The sequence below is a fragment of the Octopus bimaculoides genome, chromosome 27, assembly GCF_046866305.1.
Source record: "Octopus bimaculoides isolate indiv1 chromosome 27, ASM4686630v1, whole genome shotgun sequence".
Classification (NCBI taxonomy): Eukaryota; Metazoa; Mollusca; class Cephalopoda; order Octopoda; family Octopodidae; genus Octopus; species Octopus bimaculoides.
This window is the reverse complement of record NC_142954.1, coordinates 19,323,485-19,344,116: the sequence shown is the minus strand read 5'-3', so window position 1 is coordinate 19,344,116 and position 20,632 is coordinate 19,323,485. Positions and strand designations below refer to the sequence as shown.

General features: G+C 38.6%; 2 protein-coding genes across 3 annotated transcripts in view; one reads left to right on the top strand and one right to left on the bottom strand.

Moving 5' to 3' along the window:
• Positions 1-2,295: 2,295 nt before the first annotated feature.
• LOC106868988 (uncharacterized) lies at positions 2,296-10,526 on the top strand. The gene is made up of 5 exons (XM_014914472.3): positions 2,296-2,422; positions 4,315-4,433; positions 5,365-5,407; positions 7,205-7,222; positions 8,856-10,526. The coding sequence occupies exons 1-5, from the start codon at positions 2,354-2,356 to the stop codon at positions 9,066-9,068; spliced, it is 462 nt and encodes a 153-aa protein (XP_014769958.1). The 5' UTR covers positions 2,296-2,353; the 3' UTR covers positions 9,069-10,526.
• LOC106868982 (E3 ubiquitin-protein ligase CCNB1IP1) overlaps positions 10,483-20,632 on the bottom strand; it is a 30,067-nt gene continuing 19,917 nt past the window's right edge. For both annotated transcript variants that reach the window (XM_089343424.1, XM_089343425.1), the window contains 4 exons: positions 19,431-19,522; positions 17,676-17,799; positions 16,098-16,160; positions 10,483-12,401 (listed from right to left, as the gene is read on the bottom strand). In XM_089343424.1, the coding sequence (XP_089199550.1) occupies positions 12,310-12,401; positions 16,098-16,160; positions 17,676-17,799; positions 19,431-19,522 (371 nt within the window). In that variant the 3' untranslated portion in view covers positions 10,483-12,309. The remainder of the gene's footprint in view (positions 12,402-16,097; positions 16,161-17,675; positions 17,800-19,430; positions 19,523-20,632) is intronic.

The following is a 20,632-nucleotide window of genomic DNA, read 5'->3' as shown; positions in this document are numbered from 1 at the left end:
TATTTATATATATATATATTTATTTATATATATATATTTATATACATATATATATATTTATTTATTTATATATATATATTTATTTATATATATATATATATATATATATATTCATATATATATATATTTATTTATATATATATATATAATTTATTTATTTATATATATATATATATATATATATATATATATATATATTTGAGTGGTTGGCGTTAGGAAGGGCATCCAGCTGTAGAAACTCTGCCAAATTAGATTGGAGCCTGGTGTTGCCATCCGGTTTCACCAGTCCTCAGTCAAATCGTCCAACCAAATTATATATATGTATATATATAAATAAATTATATATATGTATATATATATAAATAAATTATATATATGTATATATATAAATAAATTATATATATATATATATATATAAATAAATATTTATATATATATATTGATTGGACCATGTCAGGTGGGGGAGAAGAGCCATGCAAGGAACGTGAAAATCACGGTGGTGCACCAGCATGACCGCAGCCACTTGGATGAAACACATAAATAAATAAATAAAAATAAATAAATATATATTTGTTTATATAACAAGAGATCATGAAACCATGATGGTGCTCTGGAAGACACTTGTTCTAAGCCACTTTGACTATTGCTCTCAGCTATGGTCACTAACCAGTGTCAAATTAATCTCAGAACTTGAGGCAATCCAACGAAGCTACACGAAGAAGATAGCCTCTATGCAGCATATAAGCTATTGGGAAAGACTCAAGAGATTAAGACTCTATTCCTTAGAGCGTAAACAAGAAAGATATGCCATAATATACATCTGGAAGAACCTCGAAGGTATTGTCCCAAACTTTGGCATCGAAAGTTACATAAATAAAAGAACTGGACGCCATTGCATAGTGCCAAGGACTCCAAATTTGCCATCAAGATGTAGGACAAGATACTGCAATAGCCTGGGCTTCAAAGGTCCACAGCTCTTCAATATCCTCCCGAAGCACCTGAGAGACCTGCATGCAGTGGATGTAGGTGTCTTCAAGACAAGGCTGGACCTCTTCCTGTCAGGTGTCCCAGATGAACCAACTTCACGGCAGGAGGCGCAGATGAGAGCAGCTGCATCAAACTCTCTCATGCACCAAATGTCAATTCCTGAAGTAAAATTGTGTAGCAACACAAAATGGCGGTGCCCCAGCATGGCCACAGCTCATGAGCTGAAACTGGATAAAATGAAAATGAAAATGAAATATAATTTATTTATATATATATATATTTATATATAATTTATTTATACATATATATAATTTATTTATATATATATATATATATATTTATATATAATTTATATTTATATATATATATATATATATATATATATATTTATTTATATTTATTTATTTATATATATTTATTGATTTATATATATATATATATATATATATATATATATATATATATATATATATATATATATATATATATATATGTATATATATATTTGTTTATATATATATATATATGTATATATATATTTGTTTATATATATATATATATGTATATATATATTTGTTTATATATATATATATAATGTATATATATATTTGTTTATATTTATTTATATTTATTTATTTATATATATTTATTGATTTATATATATATATATATATATATATATATATATATGTGTATATATATATTTGTTTATATATATATATATATGTGTATATATATATTTGTTTATATATATATATATATGTATATATATATTTGTTTATATATATATATATATATATATTTATTTGTTTATTTATATATATATGTTTATATATATATATATATATATATATATATATATATATTTATTTGTTTATTTATATATATATGTTTATATATATATATATATATATATATATATATATATATATATATATATTTATTTGTTTATTTATATATATTTGTTTATTTATATATATATGTTTATATATATATATATATATATATATATATATATATATTTATTTATTTGTTTATTTATATATATATATATATATATATATATGAACCTGGGCATGGCTGTGTGACTCAGAGATTTGTTTTGCAAGTATGTAGTACCAGGTTCAATCCTATTGTGTGACATCTTAGGCAAATCTCTCTCCTACCATAGCCTTGTGAATTGGGAGCTTGGGTGGCAGGGAAACTGTGTAGAAGCCTTGTGTGTGTATATGTATGTTGTTGTTGTTGTCGTTAATTTTGGGTCTTTGCTTGTTACTTTGCTAGTTGTTCCTTTATTCTTCCACTTGTTCTTGTCGTTTCTATTCAGGTCTTCCAGAGAGAATACACATACGATTCTTCTGAGGAAATGGTCAAAATTCTCTACAATAAACAAACCCCAGCTATTGAAGAACTCTTCAGTACAGAAAACGTCCAGGTTTGTCGCATTCACATTCTGTCTTCTCTTTTAACTACCCCAGATCTTCTCCTTTGAAAGCTGTTCCATAAGATTGCTGTACCCTCTCTGTTCTTTTAGGCTTCTATTACTTTCAGTGGTGGAGGCGCAATGGCCCAGTGGTTAGGGCAGCGGACTCGCGGTCATAAGATCGCAGTTTCGATTCCCAAACCGGGCATTGTGAGTGTTTATTGAGCGAAAACACCTAAAGCTCCACGAGGCTCCGGCCGGGGATGGTGGCGAACCCTGCTGCACTCTTTCACCACAACTTTCTCTCACTCTTACTTGCTGTTTCCGTTGATCGGATGAACTGGAACCCTCGACGTCGTAAGTGACGGAGTGCGAACAACTTTCAGTGCTTTAGAATGTGGCCATGCTGGGGCACTGCCTTAAAAGGTTTAGTCAATCATATGGACTTCAGTAAGGTTGTGCGATCTACTTCATAAAATGTAGATGCATAAGGAACACATCCACTTCAAAAGACAACTGACATGTTTAAAATAGCCTTAAATGAAAATGTTGCTACTAAATTTTATATAGGCACAGGCATGTCTGTGTGGTAAGAAGCTTGCTTCCCAACGTGGTTCCAGGGTCAGTCCCACTGCATTGCACCTTGGGCAAGTGTCTTCTACTATAGCCAAAGGCCAACCAAAGCCTTGTGAATGGATTTGGTAGACGGAAACTGAAAGAAGCCCATCTTATATATATATATATATATATATATATATATATACATACATATATGTGTCTTTGTGTGTTTGTTCCCCCTCACCACTACTTAACAACTGGTGTTGGTGTGTTTGCATCCCTGTAACTTAGTGGTTCAACAAAAGAGACTGATAGAATAAGTACCAAGCTTAAAAAAAGTACTGGGGTTGATTCATTCGAGTAGAACCCAGCATGGCCACAATCTAATGGCTGAAGCAAGTAAAAGGATAAGAAAAAACAGATATATGGGAGCAGTGCCATGCAATGGGACTGAACCTGGTACCATCTGGTTGGGTAGCAAGCTTCTTACCACACAGCTATGCCAAGGCATTCTGCAACTGAGAGTAGAGCTTTCCATTTGAATGGTTCTATAATACTTTCAGATGTTAAAACATATCTATTTGAAACTAAAATCTGCAATCTTCCATTTTAACTAACAGCATTCTAACATTCGTCTTTCATCATCACCCCCAGCAACTTTCTCATCTTTGATGCTATCATCATCATCATCATCATCGTTGTTGCTCTCAGCATTGTCATTGCTGTGGTCAACTTTGTTTTTCATCCCTTCGAGGTCAATATAACAAGGTACCTGCCAAATATCAGGGAGCAGTATAATCAACTGTTTCCCCTCCCTTGAAATTTTCAATCTTGTACTTATATTAGAAACGATTATAAAACTCCTGGTTCAAGACTGACCGGAGATTAAACAAGTGAAAACATCCATTAAAAAAAATAAGTTTGAAAAGTTGCTTTAACTGTCCTAATAATTTGTCTAAAATCTTTTAGTTTCGACATGTCTGACTGGTTCTTTTGCAGACACAGGCTTGGAATAATGTTAGACCAAGAAATATGGCAGATGGACTTTGTTGCTGCAGCGCAGGTTGAAACCCAGCCATAATAATTATAATAATAATAAAGGTTAATCCTTTGGATAGCAGCCTACCTGAGATTGGCTCTGGTTCTATGATACAAAGTTACCGTTTTAAAGTGATTTAATTAAAATTTTGTATCAAAATTCCATGTTTGCTTCAGTTCCATGCACCAACTTAATAATGAGAAAGTTATTTTATTAATTCTTTATTATTTTCAAATTTAACTGAAACAAAAGAGTGAAGGATTCCAAGGTACACAATTGGAAGATTTTTTTTTTCTTTTTATTGCAGGAGCTCTCAGCTTTACATAACCAATACCAAAGAGTTAAAGGTCTGCTGTATGAACCATCTTCAGTTGAATTCCAATCCATAAACATGCTTGAGATAAATCCAGCCACCAATATTATGAAGTGAGTAACAATCCACCCACACCTTGGCATGTGTGTGCCCACCACCACCATCTTCCCTTTCTCTTTCCATTCTCTCTCCATCTGAGGCAGTGGAGGCGCAATGGCCCAGTGGTTAGGGCAGAGGACTCGCGGTCATAGGATCGCGGTTTCGATTCCCAGACCGGGCGTTGTGAGTGTTTATTGAGCGAAAAACACCTAAAGCTCCATGAGGCTCCCGCAGGGGGGGGTGGCGAACCCTGCTGTACTCTTCCACCACAACTTTCTCTCACTCTTTCTTCCTGTTTCTGTTGTGCCTGTAATTCAAAGGGGTCAGCCTTGTCACACTGTGTCACGCTGAATATCCCCGAGAACTACGTTAAGGGTAAACGTATCTGTGGAGTGCTCAGCCACTTGCACGTTAATTTCACGAGCAGGCTGTTCCGTTGATCGGATCAACTGGAACTCTCGACATCATAAGCGACGGAGTGCCAACACACACATTTGGATTTTCCACCAATATCCATTGGTAAAATATGTGTGTGTGTGTTTGTGTGCGAGTGCGTGCATGCAGGCAGGTGTGGCTAGAAGCTTGCTTACCAACCACATGGTTCCGGGTTCAGTCTCACTGCATGGCACCTTGAGCAAGTAGTTTCTAATATAGCCACGAGCTGACCAAAGCCTTGTGAGTGGATTTGGTTGACGAAAACTAAAAGAAACCGATCATCCCACCTTTGCTTCACTTATAAAACATATCCAGTACTATATTATTCTGGACACATAAAAACCTTCTCAGTAGAAAGAGGTTTGACTGCTATATCTAGCAGATCCTACAACCATGTAGCATCTCTATTGGCTCATAAATTTCTAGTGCAAGAACGGCCATTAATGCTAAAATGCAGAGTTAGTTTAATTTTTCTTCTTTGCTTAATTTCCTTTACATTTTGTCTTCTAGAATCTTAGAAAAATTCCAAGCAGAGAAAGAAAGTTCAACTAACGTGAGTATTTCCTTATTTTACACCTTCTTAATGAATGTTTCTGGGTTACCTTGTGTGTCCCCTGTTTTCCAGTCAGTAAACCATGTCCTGATGTGTTATTAAGCCTGGCTCTCTGTTAGATACGATGAGTATTCCAGTTGACACAATCAACTGAACGGCTTGTCTGGGAAATTAACATGGAAGTGGCCGAGTACTCCACAGCCGTGCATACCTTGTTAAAAGTTCACAAGGAGATTCAGTTTGACAAGCCAACTGCAACTAGGCTGGCCCTTTGAATTACAAAGACGCATGAAGTGTCCTCATCGTAACTTAGCAGTTCAGGAAAAGACCCCGATAAAATAGAATAAGTATTAGGTTTTACATAAAAATAAGGCACATGTGTGGTAAGGAGCTTGCTTACCAACCACATGGTTTCGGATTCAGTCCCACTGCGTGGCACCTTGGGCAAGTGTCTTCTACTATAGCTTCAGGCCGACCAAAGCCTTGTAAGTGGATTTGGTTGACGGAAACTGAAAGAAGCCTGTCGTGTATATATATTTATGTGTGTGTCTGTGTCTGTCCCCCCACCATTACTTGACAACCGTTGTCGGTGTGTTTACGTCCTCATGACTTAGCAGTTTGGTAAAAGACTCCAAGAGAATAAGTACCAGGCTTATAAAGTCTTGGGGGTGATGCTCCCCACATGGCTGTAGTCAAATAACTGAAACAAGTAAAAGAACATGAATCAATTTATCCAACTAAAATTCTTCAAGGCAGTGCTCCAGCACGGCCACAATATAGTGCCTGAAACAAAATATATAAAAGAAAAGGACATAAAGAGCCAAGCATTTTGTCCAACGTGCCAGTACCGCCTGACTGGCCTTGTAGGGTTTTCGAGCGAGATCGTTGCCAGTGCCCCTGGACTGGCTCTTGTGCGGGTGGCACATAAGATGTACCATCCTGAGCGTGACCATTGCCAGTACCGCCTGACTGGCTTTGTAGGGTTTTCGAGCGAGATCGTTGCTAGTGCCCCTGGACTGGCTCTTGTGCGGGTGGCACATAAAAGACACCATTTCAAGCATGGCCGTTTTCGTGCGGGTGACACGTAAAAGCACCCACTACACTCTCTGAGTGGTTGGCGTTAGGAAGGGCATCCAGCTGTAGAAACTCTGCCAAATTAGATTGGAGCCTGGTGTTGCCATCCGGTTTCACCAGTCCTCAGTCAAATCGTCCAACCCATGCTAGCATGGAAAGCGGATGTTAAACGATGATGATGATGATGATGTACCAACAGTTCTGTCAGCTTATCATCTTTGTAGTTATTTTACCCCCTCTGATGGTCAGTTTTGGTTTAGCTCCCAGATCAGGTTTTCACTTACAAGCAGGCTTGTAATCATAAGCATTTTAACCATGTCCATCTATCTCTCTCTCTTTTTCATCTTGGACAGCGTTCTAGTCATAGCAATGTCGATGTTAAGTGTGGGTCACATGTGGATTGGTGGGCATGACAACACTACATTCAAGCTTATACGTGGTTATGCAACCTGTTAGAAATAGCAGTCAGCTCACCTTCAATGTAAACTATACCATCTTAAAAACAGAAGTACATATAGATTATATGGCTCTCAATACCGATCTGACAGTGTGGGGACTACATTATCCGAATATGTCCTCAGTTTCTTAACACAGCTGGATACTCATCATTTAGTGCCTGTTTTCCAATGCTAGCATGGGTAAGATGGTTTGACTGGGTAATGTTTGTTACCATTATATATTTATCTCTTTACAAAATAATACGTTATTTCTATTTTCCTTCAGAAACACAAGTCGGAAGATGTAAGTATAAATATTTATATTAATCCATATTTGTTGAAGCTGTTCTTGTTTCTTAGCACACACACACACACACACACACACACAGAGTGAATGTTGATTGAGTAAATCTGTGACCAAAGGACCCCATCCTCTGTTTGTGTCCAGTATGTCCTATTTTCTGTCTATTCAGTCCACCAAATCCACTCACAAACCTTTCTGAAACTCAGAGAGAATGAAAAGAGAGAAAGCAAGAGTGGCTGTGTGGTAAGTAGCTTGCTTACCAACCACATCGTTCCGGGTTCAGTCCCACTGCGTGGCACCTTGGGCAAGTGTCTTCTACTATAGCCTCGGGTCAACCAAAGCCTTGTGAGTGGATTTGATAGACAGAAACTGAAAGAAGCCCGTCGTAGATATGTGTGTGTGTATATATATATATATGTGTGTGTGTGTGTGTGTGTGTGTGTGTGTCTGTATTTGTCCCCCCAACATCGCTTGACAACCGATGCTGGTGTGTTTACGTCCCCATAACTTAGCGGTTCGGCAAAAAGAGACCGATAGAATAAGTACTAGGCTTCCAAAGAATAAGTCCTGGGGTCGATCTGCTCGACTAAAGGCGGTGCTCCAGCATGGACGCAGTCAAATGACTGAAACAAGTAAAAGAGAGTATAAAGATATAAGTAGAGAGACGGAGATGAATATGGATAGGGAGAGATAGGTACGTACAAAGGGAGATAGAAATAGAGATATATCAAGAGGAGGAGTTATAGAGCAAGAGATACAGAGAGGGGGGATTGAAAGAGAGATAAAGCAAGAAAGACAGGGAGAGTGAAGGCAAAAAGACAGAAAAACAGAGGTGAAAGAGGGAGAGTTTTACAGAGAGATAAAAAGAGAGAATGAGAGAATATACCAGGTTGAGTGGAAAGTGAGCAATGTTTTGAACCATGAAGAATTTGTACCAGATTTTTGCAGAGTTTTGAATTTTTTTTAATGATCTTTTGGCAATTGTCTGATAATAGACAAAGACTTGCCCAAATGCATCAATAAATTAACATTGATATTTTTTCATTGTTGCTACAATCATCTGAAATGGAACATAGAGATAGTTATACCAAGGGAGCAATAGAGAGAGGCAGATAGAGAGAGACACTCTTTCTTCGGTGGAGATGACTCTCTCAGAGCAATGGGTGTTTAAATGGCTATGGGGGTCCACCAGAATAAAATAGCAATCGAAGGGGGTCCATGCAAGTATAATAGTAAATTTTACATAGTTCAACCTATACAAGTTAATGTGTGAAAAACAAGATAGGAATTTTGAAAGAAGTATCTATAAAATTAGTTTGGGGGTCCAACAGAATAAAATAGAAATCAAAGGAGTCCATAGATAAAAAATGATTGGGGATTCCTGCTGTCAACAATGGGAGTAAATAAGTGACACCATCAAAGAACCAGTGTCGTTCATTTCCAGTCTTCTGTGAAAACAGGTCCGGCCAAGGGAAAATATTATCTTAATTAGAAACATGTGGATTGATACCTTGAAGGACATCTGGTTGTGAAAAATCTGTAGGTTTGCTAGACACGTAAATTTACTCTCTGTCTCTCTCTTTCTCAATAAGTAAGAATGTTTATTTAGTGTTTCTATTTTTGTCTGTTTCAGTCAATTCTTAGTCGAAGGAAGAAATTAAAGTATCGCTCATACGGCCTCGTTGAAGCTGACGACGTACAACCGAGCACAAGTAGCGAAAGCGCCACATCCACCCGACAACCCAGTACAAGTAGCAGAAACTCTGCATCATACCGCATTCTTCAGTCAGCTGCAACAGCAACAAACACCGATTCCCCAACAACATCAGATGAGGATGTTGGCTAATGCTGTTGTCAGCAGTGTGGGTCACATGTGCATTGGTAGACATGACAATACAACATTCAAGCTAATGGTGGAACCTGTACATGGTCACACAACCTGTTAGAAATGTCAGCCAAATCACCTTCAATGTAAACTCTACCATTTTCAAAAAGTACATATTAGATGATGTGGTTCTCGATACACTGTCTGAAACAGCAAAATACATCAGGGATGGTCACATTCGGAATGCCTTTTATTATAAGCTCTCTTGGATCACAAGTGACTGAGTACTAAAACTAGAAATAGTACTTACATTCCACTCGCCTTGTGTTGGCGTACAACAATATGAGCCAGTTTGCAAAGGATGTCCAATTACTCGTCCTACTGAGTTTGGCAGCTGAATGCTCCTGAAAGCATCATCATTTAACACTTCAAAACATCGCAGTACAACTCTCAATCGATGGTTTAGTCCGGGGGGACGAATCAGTACAACTTTCAATCGACGGTCTGGCCCTGGGGGGACGAATTCTCGATGCATAATACCATATTTCCAGGGGTAACGCTCGTGGTAGGTCTTCCAGATCGCTCATCATCTTCCAAGGACATTCTTCTGAAGTTTAGCACAAAATTTCATGTTGGCTCTTTATTCCTGTCCATGACAAAAATCGCAGACCGCAGCAATGTCACTCGGCACGCGATGTCATGAAGGTCACTGCTAGCTCTCAGTGTGCATGCAACTGAGTGCTGACATCTGTTGGCACGCTACAGAACTAGTCCAGGATCTTTTTCATACTACCTTATATGAGTTATCTCCCCTGTAGCTTGAACTTATTATTGTATACAGTGCTCAGGTGCTGCACTACAACTCCTCAGGAAAAGTAACCAAAACTGCACGAACAATAAATATAGAACAATGCACAGGAAGGGAACGGTGAATCAGTCTACAAACAAAATCTGATGGTTTGGGGCTTCAGGTGTACGGTTGGCGAATTTCAGAAAGCATGGAAGTTTTGAAGGATATACTCTCTTTTATTTGTTTCAGCCATTTGACTGCGGCCATGCTGGAGCACCGCCTTTAGTCGAGCAAATCGACTCCGGGACTTATTCTGTGTAAGCCTAGTACTTATTCTATCGGTCTCTTTTGCTGAACCGCCATGTGACGGGGACATAAGCACACCAGCATCGGTTGTCAAGCAATGCTAGGGGGACAAACACAAACACACATATACATACATATATACGACAGGCTTCTTTCAGTTTCCATCTACAAAATCCACTCACAAGGCTTTGGTCGGCCCGAATCTATAGTAGAAGATACTTGCCCAAGGTGCCACGCAGTGGGACTGAACCCTGAGGTTGGTAAGCAAGCTACTTACCACACAGCCACTCCTGTGATGAATAAATATAATACAACAAAAACTACTCAAGTTGAAAAAAATTTTTTTTTAACTTTTGCTGTTATTTGTTTATTAGTTTTCTCTTTGTTTTTTGTTGTTTTTTTAATTTTGCATATTAAACAAAAAAAGGAACAAAGGAACTAGTAATGGTTAAAAGTTTACCATATCTGATGCCATAAAAGATGCAAAGGTATATTGGAAGTACCCCCAACCCTACGGGTTGTCACCTGCCAGGAGCAGGGAAACGCCAGCAAATAGGGGATGCAACAACATACAACTGTGCATGTTCCCATACCAGACTGGCTCAGGGGCCCGACTATGCATATGGGACCCATGGTGGTGTTTTGAGATTTTGATTTTTTTACTTGTTTCAGTCATTTGAGTGTGGCCATGCTGGAGCAATGCCATGAAAAATTTTTAGTTGAACAAACTGGCCCCAGAGCTCATTCTATGGGTCTCTTTAGCCGAACTGCTAATTTACATTAACACACCAAGACCAGTTGTCACGGAGACAGCCCAAAGCCATACACACACATATATATACTGGGTTGGTGCATAATTATTGCGGCTTTTATTCAGCAAAAACATCTGTAAATGACGGTCTGACCATCTGCCAAGCAAATGGGAAGCAATAATTGAGGTAGATGGTGAATATGCTCCAGAACAATCATTTAAAGACGTTTTTGTTACATGTTGTTATTGTTTTTGTTGAAAAAAAAAGCCGTAATAATTATGCACCAACCCAATATATATATATATATATATGCACACAAAGGGTTTTCTTCCAGTTTCTATCTACTAAATCTGCTTAAGGCCCAACCAAAAGACATTTGAACATGCAGTGGGACTGAACCCAGAACCACGTGGTTGGGAAGCAAGCTTCTTACCACACGTTTTTTGTTTTTTTTTTAAATACATGTGTATTATACACCAAATTCAGAAAATTCCACATGTACGGAAAATATGAGAACATTAAGCACATGCCAATTTTAGCAGTGCATGTTCAAGAAAAAATGTTTTTATTGCATTCAAGCTTACAGGAGTCCTAACTTCATAGATAGGACTTATGGGTGATTTTTTATTTTTGGGGTGGGAGTGAGGGTGCATCTTAAATGCCATGAAATATGGTAATTTCATAAATAACGAAGCAAAGAGAGAAACAAAACAAAAAAAGTGGGAGGGGGCACATAGTTTGAACAAAAATATTTAACCTTTATGTGTACAGGGTGGGCCAAAACATTTGACAATTTTATTTTGAATGGGGAAAATAAATGCAAACTATAAGCCATCAAATACAGAAAATTCCAAAGGTACAGTATATTTGAGGGCATATTAGACATGGGCTAATTTCAGTAGTGCATATTCATGAAAAAAATATTTTTATTGCATTTTATAAACTTCAAGGGACCTAGGGTGAATTTGAGTTGGTTTTTTTTTTTTTGTGGGGGGCATACATCTTATATACCATCAAGGTAATTTAATGAATAATGAGGTGACAGCAAAGTAAAAAAAAAACGAAAAAAGGGAACACATCAATATACCTATGTACAGGAGGGGCCAAAAGTCATTCACCAAAACATTTGACATGTACTGTTATTTAGTGTTTACCATGTACATGTGTATTCACCATTATTTAATTCAATTTTAGAAAAATTGAAGCATGTTTTTGGCAATTGAACTTATTTTGTGTGTGACTTTTGGCCCACCCTGTTTTCTGAAATCAGGAAAGAGAATTAAAGACACAGAAACAATATATTTCAGAACTGAGAAAACAAATATCAAACACTACATTCCTGTGTTCCAGAAGAATGTAGAAGGGTGGAGGCAGAAGATGATGTATCTCAAAGAGTAAACAACCTGTGTTGCAGTCACAGACATTTAATGACCGAGCGGTTCTTAGAATGTTTGCCAGAATGCAAGACACCACTCACCGGTGTGTGGTTGGGCTGGAGGACAAAATCTATAAAGAAATAAAGTGTGGTGGTCACCAATTATAGTATCCACGGAATGTGTATATGTACGACAGTGTACAAGGACGGGTCCTGAACAGTTCCTGGCTTTTCTTGTGGTAACTACGGCAGGATACTCTGTTCTAACAGAAAATCCACATTCAAGTGGGGATAGATATTACCTCCAGGTATTAATACTGTCCCTGTCGCTAATATATATGCTCTCGAGAGTGTACTGGGGGGGCTTTTTATGTGTCCCCGGCAAAAGTGCATCACTAGCATGGGTGCCATTCAGGTGTCACTGGCACCGGCCACAACCATGGTTTCACTTAGCTTGATGAGTCTTCCCAAGCACAGCAAATTGCCAGAAGTCTCAGATACTTGTCATCACCCCTATGAGACTCGACATCTGATAATCACATTTCACCATCTCATCCCGCATCTTCCCAGGTCTACCTCGTCCACAATTAAAGATGTGCACTTCTTTACATTGCTGTCCTCATCCACACACATCACATGACTACCAGCACAGTCATCTCTCCTGCACATTACATGTGATGCCTTTTATACCCAGTTTTTTTTTTTGTCTTAAGACACTTATGAGGGGTGGCTGAAAAATTCCTGGTATTTAAGGTATCGTGAAAGGCTTGGTTGGAGGCCCAACTTTCTGAGTTCTGTTACAGGGCTTAGAAAAGATGAATAACCGCTGCAATAAGTGTGTGAACCTGAGAGGGGGGATATGTTGAATAAAATCATAATTAACTGATCCTCTTGTATTTTCTTTTACCCAAAGCCAGGAACTTCCCAGTACCCCCCTCATATGTGTGTATGTATGTATAGATAGATAGAGTAGGGGAAAGACAGACAGAGTTGAGGACACTGACATATGCAGATATAAACCGAGACATTGATATGTAGGTGCATATAAAGTATGACATAAGCTAATATAGTGGGAGAGACACCCATATAGGAATATATAGCGTGGGAAACTGACATATAGATGAGTGTATAGAGTGGGAGACAGAGATATAGGTGTGTACGTATATGTATATATACGAGAGGAAGTCAAAAGTTAACCACACTTTCGCCATAACATATCTTTATTATTGTCACACTGCTTTCTCCACATACCTGCTTATTGTGGTCCCATGGTCAAAGTTTAAGCCTGATCGTGCCATTTCTTCTTTCTGGCTTTACAGTGTAAGCATGGCTGTTCCACTAGCAATGTGCACCAAAGAAGAACAAAGTGCAGTGATCCAAGATGTGGTAATGGTGAACCGGTTCACCATTACCATCTCTTGAGCTTTCCGAATCTTCTCGTCAGTGGTGGAGGTTGACGGGCGTCCTGGACTTTCTTCGTGCATCACGCTTGTCCGGTCACTTTTAAATTTCTCGACCCACATTCATACATACTTCTACGCAGTAGTGCACTGTTCCTGTACTCAGAAACAATATGAAAGAAATTCAAGAGAAATGTATGTTGAATGAAAGAGGGATAATTCCATGGAACAATCCATAAGCAGCTCAGAAACAATATGAAAGAAATTCAAGAGAAATGTATGTTGAATGAAAGAGGGATAATTCCATGGAACAATCCATAAGCAGCTCAGAAACAATATGAAAGAAATTCAAGAGAAATGTATGTTGAATGAAAGAGGGATAATTCCATGGAACAATCCATAAGCAGCTCAGAAACAATATGAAAGAAATTCAAGAGAAATGTATGTTGAATGAAAGAGGGATAATTCCATGGAACAATCCATAAGCAGCTCAGAAACAATATGAAAGAAATTCAAGAGAAATGTATGTTGAATGAAAGAGGGATAATTCCATGGAACAATCCATAAGCAGCTCAGAAACAATATGAAAGAAATTCAAGAGAAATGTATGTTGAATGAAAGAGGGATAATTCCATGGAACAATCCATAAGCAGCTCAGAAACAATATGAAAGAAATTCAAGAGAAATGTATGTTGAATGAAAGAGGGATAATTCCATGGAACAATCCATAAGCAGCTCAGAAACAATATGAAAGAAATTCAAGAGAAATGTATGTTGAATGAAAGAGGGATAATTCCATGGAACAATCCATAAGCAGCTCAGAAACAATATGAAAGAAATTCAAGAGAAATGTATGTTGAATGAAAGAGGGATAATTCCATGGAACAATCCATAAGCAGCTCAGAAACAATATGAAAGAAATTCAAGAGAAATGTATGTTGAATGAAAGAGGGATAATTCCATGGAACAATCCATAAGCAGCTCAGAAACAATATGAAAGAAATTCAAGAGAAATGTATGTTGAATGAAAGAGGGATAATTCCATGGAACAATCCATAAGCAGCTCAGAAACAATATGAAAGAAATTCAAGAGAAATGTATGTTGAATGAAAGAGGGATAATTCCATGGAACAATCCATAAGCAGCTCAGAAACAATATGAAAGAAATTCAAGAGAAATGTATGTTGAATGAAAGAGGGATAATTCCATGGAACAATCCATAAGCAGCTCAGAAACAATATGAAAGAAATTCAAGAGAAATGTATGTTGAATGAAAGAGGGATAATTCCATGGAACAATCCATAAGCAGCTCAGAAACAATATGAAAGAAATTCAAGAGAAATGTATGTTGAATGAAAGAGGGATAATTCCATGGAACAATCCATAAGCAGCTCAGAAACAATATGAAAGAAATTCAAGAGAAATGTATGTTGAATGAAAGAGGGATAATTCCATGGAACAATCCATAAGCAGCTTAGAAACAATATGAAAGAAATTCAAGAGAAATATATGTTGAATGAAAGAGGGATAATTCCATGGAACAATCCATAAGCAGCTCAGAAACAATATGAAAGAAATTCAAGAGAAATGTATGTTGAATGAAAGAGGGATAATTCCATGGAACAATCCATAAGCAGCTCAGAAACAATATGAAAGAAATTCAAGAGAAATGTATGTTGAATGAAAGAGGGATAATTCCATGGAACAATCCATAAGCAGCTCAGAAACAATATGAAAGAAATTCAAGAGAAATGTATGTTGAATGAAAGAGGGATAATTCCATGGAACAATCCATAAGCAGCTTAGAAACAATATGAAAGAAATTCAAGACAAATGTATGTTGAATGAAAGAGGGATAATTCCATGGAACAATCCATAAGCAGCTTAGAAACAATATGAAAGAAATTCAAGAGAAATGTATGTTGAATGAAAGAGGGATAATTCCATGGAACAATCCATAAGCAGCTTAGAAACAATATGAAAGAAATTCAAGAGAAATGTATGTTGAATGAAAGAGGGATAATTCCATGGAACAATCCATAAGCAACTCAGAAACAATATGTTCCTGTACTGTGTTAAAAACCTCCGATGAATTTCAGCGCCTGACACACCTTCCAACCAGAGAAATCGGATCACTGCTCTTTGTTCTTCTTTAGTGCTCTTTGCTGATGGAGCGGCCATGCTTACACTGGGAAACCAGAAAGAAGAAATGGCAACGATCAGGTTCAGACTTCGGTCATATGACCACTACAGTACCAACTATAAGCATGCATGTGCAGAAAGCCGTGTGACAATAATAACGATACGTTATGACAAAAGTGCAGGTAATCATTGACTGCCCCTCGTATATATATATATATATAGAGAGAGAGAGAAGGGGGGGAAGTGATACACTGAACAAAGACCTAGTGAGACATATATACTTACCATCGTCACAATTCTTGCTTGCAGGTGGAGCTGATGAAGGGGTGTAGAGCTTCCGGAGGACAGCTGCAGAATAATGGAAATATTTCAAACTGGTTAATCTCATTTGATTGATCTGAATCATTGGACCACAGCCATGCTGGAGCACCACCTTCAAATGTTTGGGTCAATTATCATTGCTGTTTTGCCACTTCACACATACAGTACTATGCCTGCTATTTATACTCCGAGGTGGACGAAGGGCAAAGTCAGCTGGCTATCAAAGAAGATAACCAAGATGAATCAAAGTTTCACATGGTACTTTTGTTTTCATTTAGAGGACCGTTTAGAGGGGTAGGGGGTTTGACATGGCTGTGTGGTAAGAAGCTTGCTTCCCAACCACATGGTTCCCAGTTCAGTCCCACTGCATGAAACCTTGGGCAGGTGTCTTCAACTATAGCCTCAGGCCAACCAAAGCCTTCAGTGGATTTGATAGACAGAAAATGAAAGAAGCCCACCATACATACATATATATATATATACACACACACACATATCTTATATCTAACACTTGCTACCCAAGTACCAAAATTCATGTTACACAACCGTTATGGCTCTTAGCATTCTGAGGTTAAACTTTGTCAAGGGCTAATCGCTGGCCAGGGAAACAGTCCAGCCAACCCACAATAAACCAGTGTTGATATGTAGGCCTAAAAGGAGCATAAAGTGGCCATGGCATGCTAAGGCTTTCATCAGGGCTGTGGCCAAAGAGTGGCTGAATGGAATGAAATGCAAACATTGATGAAAATAATGATGTTTCTAAAAAAAACAAAAATCTAAAAAGAAATTAACAATCTGATACAAAGCTGACTCTACGGATGCGTGGTAAGATGTTTGCTTTACAACTCTATGGTTTCTAGTTCAGTCCCAGTGTGTGGAACATAGGACAAATGCCTGCCACAATAGCCTCAGGCCAACAAAAGCCCTATAAGTGAATTTGGTAGAATGAAACTGAAAGATGCCTGTCGTGTATGTGTGTCTGTGTTTGTCCCCCCACCATCGCTTGACAACCGATGCTGGTGTGTTTACGTCCCCGCAACTTAGCGGTTCGGCAAAAGAGACCGATAGAATAAGTACTAGGCTCCCAAAGAATAAGTCCTGGGGTCAATTTGCTCGACTAAAGGCAGTGCTCCAGCATGGCCGCAGTCAAAAGACTGAAACAAGTAAAAAAGTAAAAGAGTATATGTGTATGCATGTGTTTATGTGTGCATGTCTGTGTTTGTGTTTCCGCCATTGCTTGACAACCAATGCTGGTGTTTTTATGTCCCCCATAACTTAGCAGTTCAACCAAAGAGACCAACAGAATAAGTCCTGGGGTTGATTTGTTCAACTAAAAACCCTTTAAGGCAGTGCTCCAGCGTGGCCGCAATCAAATGACTGAAACGAATAAAAGAATAAAGTACCGGGAGCAATTCATTCAACCAAAACCCTTCAGGGCAGTGCCACAGCATGACCGCAATCCAATGATTGAAACAAGCTAGCAATGAAAAGTAAAAGATTATTTCAAAATGATAAAGGAATAATGAAGAAAAAAAGGTTTACCATCAGCAGAAGATAAAGACAGAATGAAGTTCTCGTTTCGAAAACCGTTGCAGACTTTCTCCGGGCATTCCTTTTCATAATTGATGGGAGAAATTAACTTTCTACGTATCACATCATACATTGACTGAAAAATACAAAAGAGGAACATAAGAAATAAAATATAGGGGCATGGTTCCTGGTACAGTCCCACTGTGTTGCACCTTGGGCAAGTAAATTCTACTATAGCCTTGAAGGGACCAAAGCCTTGTGAATGGATTTGGTAGGTGGAAACTGAAAGAAGCCTGTCGTATAAGTGGGGGGGTCTTTGTTTGTTCCCCACTAGTATTTGACAACCATGGTTCCAGGTTCAGTCCCACTGCATGTCACCTTGGGCAAGTGTTTTCTACTATAGCCTCAGGCCAACCAGAGCCTTGTGAGTGGTTTTGGTAGAAGGAAACTGAAAGAAGCCTGTTGTGTATGTGTGTCTCTTTAAGTCTGTGTTTGTTCCCCACCATCACCACTAGACAACCGGTGTTGGTGTGTTTACATTCTTGTAACTTAGTGGCTCAGCAAAGATAGAATAAGTACCAGGCTTTAAAAAAAAAAACATGTACTGAGAGCATTTTCATTTGACTAAAAGAAATTGAAGACGGTGCCCCAGAATGGCCGCAGTCTAATGACGGAGTCAAGTAACAGAGACAAAAAAGATATAGTCATTATTACTCTTAGTAGTAGTATTAACATTATTAATGTGATGATCTGGTAGAATGGTTAGTGCGTCAGACAAAATGCTTCATGGCGTTTCCTCCAGCCTTGCATTCGGAGTTCAAATTGCCCCTGAAGTCGACTGCCTTCCATCCTTTGGGGATCAGTAGAAGAAGTATCAGTTAAGCAAAGAGGTTGATGTACTCGACTGCCCCTAAAATTTCAGGCCTTGTGCCCATAGCAGAAAGGAGAAGCATTAGCCCGCTAGACAAAGTGCTTAGTGGCATTTCATCCATTTTTACATTCTGAGGTGAAATGCCATCATCCTTTTGAAACCATTATCATTATTTTGATTAGGATGGATCCTGCTATCAGCTGAATCCATCGTGAGGATTGACCCGCCGACCTCCTTTAACAGGGAGGGCAAGGCAATTTTCCTATGCCTAGTGGCTGTAGCAAAAGAGGTGGTATGGTGGACCCGTTTGAAAGGGCTAAAGTCAGACACTTTCCTCTTTGGCCAAGGCCTCATCAACTTTTTCAAGTTCCACTTGAAAAGGAAGATGAGAGTAGAGAGGGAAGTGCTGTCTCATAGCAAATTTATTGAAAGATGGGTGACTGTTAGAAGAATAGCCAGAAACTAAATGAAGCCCATCATATATGTGTATGTGTCTTTGTGCCTGTATGTCCCCCAACAAACAATTGACAGCTGGTGTTGGTGTGTTTACGTCTCATAACCTGGCAGTTCAGTAAAAGAGACTAATGAAATAAATACCAGGTTTTAAAACAAGTAAATACTAGGGTCAATTCATTCCCCTAAAAATTCTTCAATGTGGTGCTCCAGTATGGCCACAGCCTAATGACTGAAACAAGTAAAAAATAAAAGATGTAAGTGTGTGTGTGTCTTGTTTACGTCCCCATAACTTAGCAGTTCAGCAAAGCAGACCAATAGAATAAGTACTTGACTTTGAAACAAAAAGTAGAGGTTGATTCTTTCTACTAAAAATCCTTCAAAGTGATGCCCCAGCATGGCCACAGCCTAACAAGTGAAAAAAAAATAGAAGATAAAACAACCTGGAGCTTCTGGCATTGTCTTGTTTTTTCCACCAATTTTTCAGCAACTTCACCATATTTCTTTTTAGTGGTCTCCAGTTCCTTTTTGGTGGCTGAAACCACAGAAATTGACCAAAATTATCAGAGATTCATAACTCTCATCATCATCATCATCATCATCGTTTAACGTCCGCTTTCCATGCTAGCATGGGTTGGACGATTTGACTGAGGACTGGTGAAACCGGATGGCAACACCAAGCTCCAATCTAATTTGGCAGAGTTTCTACTGCTGGATGCCCTTCCTAACGCCAACCACTCATAGAGTGTAGTGGGTGCTTTAACGTGTCACCCGCACGAAAACGGCCACGCTCGAAATGGTGTCTTTTATGTGCCACCCGCACAAGAGCCAGTCCAGGGGCACTGGCAACGATCTCGCTCGAAAACCCTACAAAGGCCAGTCAGGCGGGACTGGCAACGGTCACGCTCAAGATGGTACATCTTATGTGCATAATTTTTGTTCTTGGGTAGCAACTGTTATTTCCTGTTTGCTTACCCCTAGAAAGTATGAAAAATGACTAACATTTCCTTCAAACTATGCTTTTGTTATGATATCTATTCAAACCCTAAAGAATCCCTCTCAACAGATGGCCATGATGCTCCCCACAAATACTCCTGCTCATCATCAGAGAAGCAGATATTGTCAGCCACTAAGGGACATGCTCAAGTGATTAAGGTCTGAACAGAGTATTTACTATAACGATATTTCTGCTTCAGCAACTCACTGTGCTGAATCTGTGCGATATGGAACATCCAACCACATATCCACCACCATCTCTCTCACTCTCTCCATCTTTCTCTCTAAGTCTCTCTTCCCCTCCCTTCTTCTCTAACACGGGCATCCTTGTAGCTCTCCTACAGCAACGCACCCATCTTTATCCCTCTTATTTCTTTTAACCTCTCATCAACTAGCACTAAGCCACCTCCATTGATACAACTACGCCCCAGCTGAGGGGACTTCATCTTGCAAATTATTTGGTGACCCCTGCTGGTCCTACTGCCATGAAAATAAGCACTCAGTACACTCTGTAAAGTGACTGGCTTTAGGAAGGGAATCCAGCTCTAGAAACCATGCCAAACACACAATAGAACTTGGCACAGCCCTCTGGCTAGCCAGCTTCTGTCAAATCGTTCAACCCATACCAGCATGGAGAATGGATGCTAAA